Source organism: Arachis ipaensis, chromosome B05, assembly GCF_000816755.2.
Source record: "Arachis ipaensis cultivar K30076 chromosome B05, Araip1.1, whole genome shotgun sequence".
Classification (NCBI taxonomy): Eukaryota; Viridiplantae; Streptophyta; class Magnoliopsida; order Fabales; family Fabaceae; genus Arachis; species Arachis ipaensis.
Genome location: NC_029789.2, coordinates 5,946,266 through 5,958,339, shown reverse-complemented (window position 1 = coordinate 5,958,339; position 12,074 = coordinate 5,946,266). Strand labels below are relative to the sequence as shown.

Sequence of the window (12,074 nt, the reverse complement as noted above, 5' to 3'; positions counted from 1 at the left end):
GAACCCAGAATCTGATACTTGTTCTTTTCCATCGGTTGAAAAAATAAAATAATTAAAAAAAAAAACTAAAAAGTAATATAAGAGTTGCAGCCAAAATGCAGGTCAGTAGTAACTAATCAGTAGGTGGGAACGATGTAATGTCATGCCATGCCATAACCATAGAAAACCCTTCCGTTTCTCCTTTTCCCCGGGTCTTTCCTGTATATACTTTCTCATATAATTTTTTTTTTTACTGCGGTCTCTTGTTTTTCTCCTTTGATGGGTCCAAGCCACATTAAAAAGAAAGAGAGATAAAAAGGGGGCCGAATTAGGACTACGATGATGGAATGTAACGCCGCACCTCCTTTCAGAGAAGCACCTCACGCGAAAATCACATTCAATTCATTCGGGTGTTTAGGGTGGGGTACTGGGTATCTTTTTCAATAAAAGTAATTATGAAACTTGGATATTTTATTGCTTTCAGAAATTACTCATTTTAATAGTCACCCAAAACAAAAAAATACTCATTTTAATTGGAAAAAAAATTACTTATACATAAACTTTTTTTTTTAATTCTTTATATGAAAATAGTGATTTTTCCTGATTTTAGAAAAGGAATTTTACCTCTGAAATATGAAATATCTGAAACATTTTATAAATGTTCCAACTTCCAACTTCCAAGAGTATGGCACTTATGCATCTAATGATTAGATTACAGCGTATTTCCCCCCGGTTTTTTGAGACTCAAATGTTTGCAACAATAACATTTACATTAAGAGGCACATTAATAGGCCTGTTGGGGGAAGCGATGGGATTAAATATTGAATCATGTACGGAAAAGATATTTGCAGGGATGAGTTGGTAAGTGATGTTGTTTCTTGCGAAGTGCTTTAACTTTATTCTTATCCATGTTAGCATTTAGCAGAGTTTAGAAAAGGAATTGTGCATGGAATACCACTACCGTCTCGTGGTCAAAGTCAATAACTTAATTCTACTTGGCCGGTTTCTATAAGATGTAACACCTTCTCTAAGTTTGTACTTGTACAAGGCGCCAGCACGTGTTGTCTGATTTCTTATCTATTTAATTAAAAAGTAAAAACACAGTAGTACAGTGCCCAATCATTTTAGCTAAGAGCCGCGACATACATTGAAATTGAGTGCTGGAACAAAGCAATCTCCACGATTGGAACACCAAACAAACAAGAGCAACGATAACTTATTCACGAAACATAATAGAATAAAGCAAAACTACACACTGCACGAGCAAACTTACAAATCAATACTCCTCTCCTTCTTCACCTTCATCACCTTCTGTAGCCTCTGCACCAACCTCCTCATAGTCCTTCTCAAGGGCAGCAAGATCTTCACGAGCCTCAGAGAACTCACCCTCTTCCATCCCCTCACCAACGTACCAGTGAACGAAGGCCCTCTTCGCATACATAAGGTCGAATTTGTGGTCAATGCGGGAGAAAACCTCAGCAACACTGGTGGAGTTTGAGATCATGCAAACAGCCCTCTGCACCTTGGCAAGATCACCTCCTGGAACAACAGTTGGAGGTTGATAATTGATTCCGCACTTGAATCCAGTGGGGCACCAGTCAACAAATTGAATAGTGCGCTTGGTCTTAATAGTTGCCACAGCTGCATTGACATCTTTAGGCACCACATCACCTCTGTACATGAGACAGCAAGCCATATATTTTCCATGGCGTGGATCGCATTTTGCCATCATAGAAGATGGCTCGAATGCGCTGTTGGTGATTTCATTCACTGATAGTTGTTCATGGTATGCCTTCTCTGCTGAGATCACAGGTGCATAGGATGAAAGCATGAAGTGGATCCTGGGGTATGGTACCAAGTTAGTTTGGAACTCGGTGACATCAACGTTCAGCGCACCATCAAACCGAAGAGAGGCTGTCAGCGATGAAATCACCTGAAGATTTTATGATGAACATGATATCATGCAATAAATTGATAAATCAGAATTGTATTTAAACATATGTAACAATAAGAGGTGAAGAAAGTACTTGAGAGACAAGGCGATTGAGGTTAGTGTAGGTTGGTCGGTCAATGTCAAGGGAGCGCCTGCAAATATCATATATGGCTTCATTGTCGAGCAACACAGCAACATCAGTGTGCTCAAGAAGGGAATGGGTAGAGAGGACACTGTTGTAAGGCTCAACAACAGAAGTTGAAACCTGTGGTGAAGGATAGACAGTGAAACCAAGCTTGGACTTCTTGCCATAATCCACTGAAAGCCTCTCCAGCAAAAGGGATCCAAGGCCAGAACCAGTGCCACCACCCACGGCATTGAACACCAGAAAACCTTGCAGACCAGTACAGTTATCTGCAAGCTTTCTGATACGGTCCAAGCAAAGATCAACTATCTCCTTCCCAACTGAATTTAAACAAGACAATCATCGAATTAGTAAAAAACAATTTAAAGCACAAAATGCAGAGGCTGTTGAGGCATTACTGGTATAGTGGCCACGAGCAAAGTTGTTTGCCGCGTCCTCCTTTCCGCTAATGAGTTGCTCAGGATGGAATAGTTGACGATATGTGCCAGTCCTCACTTCATCAATGACAGTGGGCTCAAGATCTACAAAAACTGCACGGGGTACATGCTTTCCAGCTCCAGTTTCACTGAAGAAGGTGTTGAAAGCATCATCACCTCCCCCAACGGTCTTATCACCTGGCATCTGGCCATCAGGCTAATCGATCCACAAGAAAAATAAATAAATAAAAGCCTAGTTAGCGGAAGCTTCAAACAGGAATTACCAATACCAATAATAGATCCAGATTTGGAAGAGACACAACACAATAGATAGCAATCTTCAAGATCCAGGCAATACCGTGAAAGTAAAGCCACTAGAAAATGCTGTTAACATTATGATCTATGATCTACATACAAATAACGCAAAACGGAAAGATACGAGAAACATTCGCTAAAATGTGGCGTAAAAAATGTAGATCTATTGAGAATTGAGATGGAAAGTACCTGAATCCCGTGTTCGAGGCAGTAGAGCTCCCAGCAAGCATTTCCGACCTGGATACCGGCCTGACCAATGTGGATCGAAATGCACTCTCTCATTTTCTCAGGTTAATCGCAGAAAGAGTATCGAAATCTAAGGAGGAGAAAGAAGATTGAAGAAGAAGGAGCAGAGCACCTAGGAGAGGTTAGCGTTTATTAAGACGCTTCTCTGAAACTGTGTTTGGAAACTACCCGCTGATGGGGTTCCTTCATTTTATATCGCGGGATCGGAAGTGTGTCACTCAAAACACGAGAGTGTGGTCCAGATTTAATCATTATTATTATTATTTTAATCTCGTTAAAAGGATTTAAAAAAAATATTTTTTTCCTTTATTTATATTGGGCTACTTTTGCCGTCCAAATTTAGTTGGGTTGCGTAGATTTTCACGGGCAGCGTCTCACTCTCACCAAGCGCAAGATGCCTCCACGTTTACATGCGGATTCTCCAATTCGAAAGAATCACACTGAATCACTGATTATTATTATTGTTACGTACTTAGATTTGATGGACATGATTAATGACTAGATTTTTAGGATCCTAGTAAATTCTAAAAGTAAGTAGGTGACTTCATGGATTAATCTCTTTTAATTTAATTTATACAGGGCCCGCGATGTCTTCTGCCTGGAGATGAAATTATTAAATTAATAAATTTTCATCCTCTGCTAATATGTGGAGCTTTGAGGCTGAGTGCAAGCAAGCGCCAAAGACGTGCAGGGTGAGTCCAACGAGCATGCAAGATTCTCTCGTTGAGGTAGTGTTTAGCATGCTTGGTTTTTTATTTGTTGCTGGGGATAATTTAGGCGGAGTAGTTTTTGTTTAGGTTAAAACTCAGATTCTGTTTCTCTTCGTACAAAGTTGATATGTGTAGTTATGGTCATTAAGGGTGGTAACATGCATGCTACTCACGGGTAATCAGCTCAATCGGCTAGGATTGTCAATTCGATCCATAGCAAGTAAGTAGGGTATGATTAGGATTTTCGTGCCATAAAGTGCGGGTTGAGCATCTATTCGACCAATTCGTATCCTGTATATGTATATATTATGTACTTATATAAAAATATGTTTTAAGTGGATGTTGAAATGTTGAATAAAAAATTTCTCCTTAAATACAAAAGATTCTTAGGCCCAGTTTGGGTAAACAGGTTAATTAAGGCCTGTTTGGGAAGCTTCAAAAGTAACTTTTTTGAGCTTTTAACTTATAAAAAATAGTAGTATTAATGTCTGGTGTAATTTTCAAAACCAAATTGCAACTTTTTAAGAAGTTATTTAGGAGCTTATAGAGAAGTTAAAAAAAAATTACTTCTCTCATAATACTACTATTTTTTATCACATTTTTATAAAATAAGTACTTTTAGAACTAAAAATCCAAACACAAAATAACTTATTTATAAGCTATTTTTAATATAGTCATTTATTGTTTAAGTTGTTTACCCAATCTGAGTCTTAATCTCCTTTTGAAAAGTAGCTTATAAATAAGTTATTTTGTATTTGGATTTTTAACTCTAAAAGTGTTTATTTTATAGAAATGTGATTAAAAGTAGTATTATTCTGAGAGAAATTATTTTTTTTTAATTTCTCTTTAAGCTCCTAAATAGTTTCTTAGAAAGTCGCAATTTAGTTTTGAAAATTGCACCGAACATTAATACTACTACTTTTCATAAGTCAAAAGCTCAAAATAATTATTTTTGAAACTTCCCAAACGGGCCTTTAGTTACTAAAAGAAGATTATTAATTGATAATTTAATATATTTTTTTTTACATAAAAGTCAATTCTATTTTAAATTATCATCGAATTATATATAATGTTACATCTTTTTTGTAACCTCAGGTAGGATCAGATAACTGCAGATTAAGAACGAATAGTGTTAGAGTTGGAATATTCTCAACATACGGATAAAGTAGAGTTGAGTTTATATAAAAATCTCAACTTGCGAGTACGGTAAGAGTTGGATCCAAACACTATTCTATCCTACCTATTGCCACCCCTAACGGCTACAGTGGTGTATATTTTAGTAAACTGTACTCTTCTAAAAATATTTAGGTATTATGGAATATAAAAAGATAAATGAGAAATTATTATAATAACGTCTATAAAAACTTAAATTTTCTGACAAATAATTATCTGATATCTACAAAGAGGTAAAATAATTACAAGACAGGCAGAAAATTTTGTTTTTCCTACTAGGGTGGAGTGTTATTTAAAGCCGAAAAGGAAACATGCCAGGGCAAGTTGTTAACATTTAAGGTTTGACCTATGAACAGAATGCAAGTATGTCATACATGAACTAGACTCTTGCAGAAAGTATATATAGCTTAATTCCTGAACTAGATTTCTACACAAAATTCTTGAAAACCAAGCAAGAGTAAAGGTAAAAGAACAGAATTCCACTGTACCTCGGTAACTTTAGCCTAAGTTTTCATATGAGGGAGAACTTCATCCAATCAAAACAAGCATTAAGATTCTAATAGCAACAGTGCAGCTATCTGCTGATAGCAACGATTCTTGCTACTATCCAATCTCTAGTATTAATCTTGTATACAACACTTTTAACAGCTAGGGATATAAAATGTACATGTGGCACCGTGCAGGACAGTATTTCTTACTGCCTGTAGCTTTGCCTATATCAGACAAAAATCACTAAAGAGAATATAATATACAATGGAGATTAACCAGCAATTAAGTCCCAATAATCACTCATAATAACTATTCAATTACTCAATAATTAATAATTAGTATGTCAGAGTTTACTGTATGTAGTTTTCCCTGCAAAAAAAGAGCCAACAATCGCTTTGATTTGGTGTCCAGTAGTGCATAGTGCCTACTGCCTCCCACTTGTGCACTTCAAAATTTGTGTCCTTTCACTAAGAGTTTGGAAACTTGAGAGTGTATTATCATAACTTGGGACAAGGCAGCTTATGGTCCTTGAGCAATTCAACCACCCTTCTCATTGAGGGTCTGTTAATGGGAAACACTGAGGTGCAAAGTAGGGCCACATTTAGAACTTTCTCAAACTCTTCATAATCACAAGTTGCTAGGTTCAATCTTGGGTCCACAATCTTAGCGATAATATCAATATGATCGTGACCACCCTCAAAACTGCCATTTTCTCCTTCAACAGATGATAGCAAAGCAGTCTCAGTGACCCATCTCACTATATCCTTGTTCTCACCAAAAGAAGGGTCATTTGGCCTCTTGCCCGTGATCAGTTCCATCAAAACCACACCAAAACTGTACACATCACTCTTTTCAGTTACTTTGAGTGTATAAGCATACTCTGCAAGTGGATCAATTAGGTAGATATTAGCAATAAATCTTCCCAAAACAAATAACTTGAACCTTAACTCAAATTGACACATCCCAATAGTCTAAACTAAGCTGCTAGATACTTATCATGATTCATGGTGGTCATTACTTTCCCTTGAATGGTGATCTCATTTATCGGTTCTCTTGAATCAATGTCCCCAATATACACTACACTGAAAACTTATGCACCAAATAATAAAGCCTCTTTTTTCTGGTTATTATCTCAATTCTTAATGCAAATGCTACTACAAAATTCTAAGTTCTAACACCTAGACAATGACAGGTTTTAGCTTGTAACTAGCTTTTGTGTTTACCAATAAAGAGTATGGACTATGAAAACAAAAAAGTCTACATATGTGGTGATCAATTTGAACAATACCCCAAAATCTTCCAAAGAACTTACCCGGAGCAATGTAACCATATGATCCAGCAACCCTGGACATGGCACCGGCACCAGCACCTCCCTCACCAGCCTCACGCTGCAAGGTCTTAGCAAGCCCAAAATCCGCTACACGAGGCCTAAACTCATGATCAAGCAATATGTTATTGCTCTTCACATCCCTATGAACTATAGCAGGCACACAATCATGGTGCAAATAAGCCAACCCCATAGCCGCACCCACAGCAATTTCAAACCTCTTGTTCCAATCCAACAACTCACCACACTTCTCCCCATGCAAAACATCACCCAAGCTTCCATTCTCCATGTACTCATACGCCAATATCCTGAAATCATCACCACTGCAACTGAACAACAGCTTCACAATGTTAGCATGCCGGATCATCCCCAACGTCTCAATCTCCGATCTGAACACCAATTCAGTCTCCGTGTCTGGCTCTTGTCTTCCTCCTCCCCAAAGCTTCTTCACCGCCACTTTCTGACCCGTCTTGGCAAGGTTCACTCTGTAGACCCGACCGGAACTTCCAGAAGCAATCACATTCTCATCAGTTAACAAGGAAAATATATCTTCTTCGTTGAAAGCAACCCGTTGGAAAGTTGTTGTCTTGAATGAACGCTTGGACTTGGCACCAAAATGAATTGACTTTGTTTTCTTCAAGAAACAGATCAAAGACAGCAGAAGGAGCACTACACTTGCAGATAAAGCAAGTATAGCAATGATGGAAAAGGGTCTGCGTTTGGAACAAGGAGAAAGCTCTTTCATAACTGAGCTACAGAGACCAGGGTTTCCCATTAGACCTGACAAGTAAACTTGGTGGTTGAAACCTGAAGGAACTTCTCCGTACAATTTGTTGTCAGATATATTGAATTGATTGAGTGTGAGTTTCGTCAGCTCCACCGGAATCTCACCTGTCAGCAAGTTTCCGGCGAGATCAAGGTAAGTCAACTGCGGCAAGTCACCGAGTTTTGGCGGGATCGAACCGGAGAACTGGTTATGAGACAAGTTCAACTCAGTCAACTCGGTCCATGAGCTCACATTACCGGGAATATCACCGGAGAACGCGTTATTCTGCATCCTAAGCTTCTGCAGCCTTTTCAACCCTGTTATGCAACCGGGAACTTCGCCGGAAAACCTGTTCTTGCTGATGTCAATCTTCACAAGCTGATCGAGTTCGCAAAATTCCCTCGGAATATTCCCTGAGAAGCTGTTACCGGATAAAAGAAGAACAGTGATTCCCCTGGCGCTGGATATAGAAGAAGAGACAGAACCTTCAAACCTATTGTTATCCATTTGAAGAAGCTGAAGCTTCGGGAGGCTCCAGAACTTCGGTGGTACTTGACCGGAGAACTGGTTGTTCTCGATTCTGACATATTCAAGAGAATCACAGTCTCCGTATTGATCAGGAATAGTTCCAGAAAATCGATTCGTGAAAGTGAGGAAACGCTGAAGCTTGTTCCCTTGGCAAAGGTACTTGGGCAATTCACCGGCGAAATCATTGGTTGAGACATCGAATTCCTCTAACTCAGAGTATCTTCCGAGATCTTCCGGTAGTTTCCCGGTGAAACTGTTGTTGAAGAGCTTCAATTGCTGCAACTTAGGGTTGGAAGATAGACTAATAGGGATTTCTCCACTGAGAAGGTTGTCGTTCAAGTTAAGAGAATTAAGGCGCAATGCAGCAACTGAATCTGGCAGCGTTCCCGTGAGAGCGTTCTGAGAGAGGTCCAAACGAACCAAACTTGTGAGGTTTCCTATGCCACGTGGAACTTCGCCAGAAAGCTGGTTATAGAATAGCTCTATTTGCTTCACACTGTTCAATCTTGAAATGCTGCTTGGGATCTTACCTGACAATGAGTTCTGAGACAAATCCAAGTTCTTGAGCTTCATGAGGTTTCCAATGGAGTCTGGTATTTCACCTATGAGGTTATTTTGTGCGAGGAACAGAATTTCCAGGTTAGAGAGGTTTCCTATTTGTGAAGGTAATGATCCTGGTTTCAATGGGTTATACGCGAGTTCAAGATGAACTAGCGCACTGAGGTTCCCCAAGAATGGAGGAATGGTTCCGTTGAGAAGGTTCCCTGATAGAACGAGCACGTTCAGGTTCCGGAACCGGCCGAAACTGGCCGGAATTTCGCCGGTGAAGTTGTTCTTTGAGAGGTCGAGTTCTGTTAGTTGAGAAAATTCCGGCGAGAATTCCGGCAGAGGTCCGACGAAGAGGTTGTCAGAGAGGTTCAAGAGGCGGAGGTGAGAACACAGAGAGAGTGATTCAGAGGAGATGGCGCTGCCTAGAAAGTTGGAAGCGAGGTTGAGGGTTTGGAGAGTCTGAATGCGGCAAAAACCGGATGGGAAAGAGCCGGAGACGCCGGTTTCGGAGAGGTCGATGGAGAGAACCGATTGGTTCCGTGCGTCACAGGTAATGCCGGTCCAGTTGCAAGGACTAGTGCTGTGTGTGTCGAGTGACCAGTTTTTGAGGCTGTCGTTTTGGTCTTGAAGCTCAGTGTTCTTCACTTGCTGCAAAATCTGGGCGCCTCTTGTGAGAGAAAGTGAAAACGACATCCCTTGAGTCAAACGAGTTGAGCATAGTAAAACTAGTAGCAAGAATCGCACAGGGTTGAAAATGAGTTGCGGCATATTGAGAAGTGAGAACAGAATGATCAAATTCTGAGTTGAATAGAGTCAATGATTATTATCGGTCTAATTTTACTAGTTAATGCATGTAGATGATGGCGGTGACATGGTTCCGCAGGTAACTAGAGTTGAACTGTGAGGGGTTGTCTTTTGGGAGCACGCAGTGTGTTCAATGATCACTTTTCAAAGTTCTTTTTCAAGCAGTAGGCATATTTCTAGAAGAAGAATCGTTTTCTAGCTAGTGCATTGCACTTAGCAACCAGCTATGATACGCCCCCTGCCATCACCAATTAGGGGCTGTAAAAATGAGAATAATGGACAAACATCGTCAACCATGTTTGGTTTAAATCAACTCCAACAGAGAACAAATTCTTCTTTTTACTGTAGGAGGAGATACGACCACCAAACGAGAACAGTGACAAAGCATAAGAACATTTAAGGCCTTAATTTTCAAAATTGGACTTATTCCGCTTAGCCAATATAGTAGTAACGAATATCATTATTTTAAAGACTTCAAGTAAATGATCCACTACTTACTAAAGAATGATTCGAAAACTAATCTAACCCATGTATTAACGTTTCCCACGTGCACCAACCATATAATGCTCAAAGCCAGAGGAAAATGAGAATTAACAATAGCATCAAGTAGGCTAAATCAGTTCCCTTTCCTTACGTTTTATTACTATTAAAAAAGACAACAAGTAGTTAATGCTTCGCGAAGAATCAGTGGCCATGGCTCTGCGTCGTCGTGAAGAATCAGCTGTTTGATAGAGGACAATATAGCTGTCGCCAACCCCTCTTTTCTAGATAAACAAATACTTATTAATTGTATGTATGTTAATATTAAACTACTCTTCTACTTTAGTCCATGACAACAATAAAGAAGTATCGTGGCCCACAAATTCAGCCCAACAGAATACAAAAATTCAATTTTAATTTTAGTCTTTATTATCTTATCTTTATCTTATCTTTAATTGTTCTTATCTTATCTTTATTTGCTTTTATCTTTCATAGGACAATGCTCTATATATATTTAGTTTTACCCTCATAGTTTACAACACTTCAGTACAATTCAATCAATCAATAATCAATAAAAGTTCGCATTCTTTTCTTTTCTTATTCTTTCACAATTTTATCATGGTATCAGAGCCTTGGTATCCTCCTTGAAGAGGATACATAAGCTATCATCTTTTCGGTGAGAAATCACCCTACATCTTTTTCAACCTCCTCTCACAATGAATAATCAATCTTCCAATTCAGTTCAAGATCCAACCAATCTTTGTTAAAGGCATCCAAGTGAAAATTCTACCACAGTTTTGATTATCCCGGTTCTTTACCAGCAATTCCGTCTGCGCCTTCTTCTAGCATTCCATCTGCAACTTCTTCCGGGAGTTTCGTCAGTATTCTGTTTCAGCGGTTTAATCTGCATTCTGTATTAGCAGTTCCATCTGCACTCTTATTGCGCTCTACGCGCCATTTGAAGACCACTCTTATTGCGCCATACGCGCCCTCTAAAGATCAATCATGTTGCGTTTTACACGCTTATTTTTTATTTTTTTATTTTTTATTTTTTTATTTTTTTATTTTTTATTTTTTCATTTTTTTTTTATGAAGATCGTTTTTTATTTTTTATTTTTTCATTCTTTTTTTTTTATGAAGATCGGTGCTTGCTCTCTCTCCCTCAAGCACAGCATCTCCTTTTATGTATTTTTGTCGTCGGCAGCTCAAGCTCCGCCGCACGCAATTGTTTAAAGATCGCTGCTCAAGCACAGCATCTCCTTTTATATTTTTGCCGCCGGCAGCTCAAGCTCCGCCGCATGCAGTTTTTGAAGATCGCTGCTCAAGCACAGCAAGCTCCGCCGCATGCAGTTTTTGAAGATCGCTGCTCAAGCACAGCATCTCCTTTTATATTTTTGCAGTAGGCAGCTCAAGCTCTGCCGCACGCATCTTCCTCCGCGTCACCACGTCAGACGCGCTTTTCTCAACAATTTCATCGGAATTTATCCAAGCCGTGGATTTATTGACATCTTCCATCCACCAGCTTGCGGGGGCGTATTAAACTACTCTTCTACTTTAGCCCATGACAACAATAAAGAAGTATCGTGGCCCACAAATTCAGCCCAACAGAATACAAAAATTCAATTTTAATTTTAGTCTTTATTATCTTATCTTTATCTTATCTTTAATTGTTCTTATCTTATCTTTATTTGCTTTTATCTTTCATAGGACAATGCTCTATATATATTTAGTTTTACCCTCATAGTTTACAACACTTCAGTACAATTCAATCAATCAATAATCAATAAAAGTTCGCATTCTTTTCTTTTCTTATTCTTTCACAATTTTATCAGTTAAGCATGAATTACTACTCTATTAAACTCAATAGACCAATGATACATGATGATGCAGTGGAGGCTCATTTATGTTAAGCTTGCTGTTTTTTCTTGTAGTGATGATGGTGCAGTGGAGCCTCATTCATTCAATATGATGAGAAAGACAATTGCTAAATGGGACAAGGTTTAATAACTCGTTGAAAATGCCATGACGAAACTATTGCTTGTGGGTTGGAGACACAGGACATCACATCATATCATTTGGTCACTGAAATCAAGGAGAGAAAATAAAACATGACTCCTCTGTCATTAAGCAATGGTTCCATGGCACTTATCATAGTGTCATGGACTGCTACTACTACTAATACTTAATGGTTTTGTGCGTCACCTTGCAATTTCA

At 38.9% G+C, this 12,074-nt stretch overlaps 2 protein-coding genes across 2 annotated transcripts; both read right to left on the bottom strand.

Annotated features, from left to right (window-relative positions):
* LOC107642668 (tubulin alpha-2 chain) lies at positions 1,039 to 3,267 on the bottom strand. Its single transcript, XM_016346089.2, has 4 exons — positions 2,978 to 3,267; positions 2,456 to 2,690; positions 2,007 to 2,377; positions 1,039 to 1,912 (listed from the first exon to the last, which is right to left on the bottom strand). The coding sequence occupies exons 1-4, from the start codon at positions 3,068 to 3,070 to the stop codon at positions 1,256 to 1,258; spliced, it is 1,356 nt and encodes a 451-aa protein (XP_016201575.1). The 5' UTR covers positions 3,071 to 3,267; the 3' UTR covers positions 1,039 to 1,255.
* LOC107642663 (LRR receptor-like serine/threonine-protein kinase HSL2) lies at positions 5,657 to 9,440 on the bottom strand. The gene is made up of 2 exons (XM_016346082.2): positions 6,719 to 9,440; positions 5,657 to 6,286 (listed from the first exon to the last, which is right to left on the bottom strand). The coding sequence occupies exons 1-2, from the start codon at positions 9,342 to 9,344 to the stop codon at positions 5,904 to 5,906; spliced, it is 3,009 nt and encodes a 1,002-aa protein (XP_016201568.1). The 5' UTR covers positions 9,345 to 9,440; the 3' UTR covers positions 5,657 to 5,903.

What these genes read in the sequence shown, in the direction of transcription:
- LOC107642668 (XM_016346089.2), bottom strand. Translation starts at nt 3,070, where the DNA reads ATGAGAGAGTGCATTTCGATCCACATTGGTCAGGCCGGTATCCAGGTC. An exon ending in GCCTCGAACACGGGATTCAG is followed by an intron (nt 2,691 to 2,977) that starts GTACTTTCCATC and finishes TGGATCGATTAG; the next exon opens with CCTGATGGCCAGATGCCAGG. An exon ending in TGCTCGTGGCCACTATACCA is followed by an intron (nt 2,378 to 2,455) that starts GTAATGCCTCAA and finishes GTTTAAATTCAG; the next exon opens with TTGGGAAGGAGATAGTTGAT.
- LOC107642663 (XM_016346082.2), bottom strand. Translation starts at nt 9,344, where the DNA reads ATGCCGCAACTCATTTTCAACCCTGTGCGATTCTTGCTACTAGTTTTA. An exon ending in ATATGGTTACATTGCTCCGG is followed by an intron (nt 6,287 to 6,718) that starts GTAAGTTCTTTG and finishes ATCCACTTGCAG; the next exon opens with AGTATGCTTATACACTCAAA.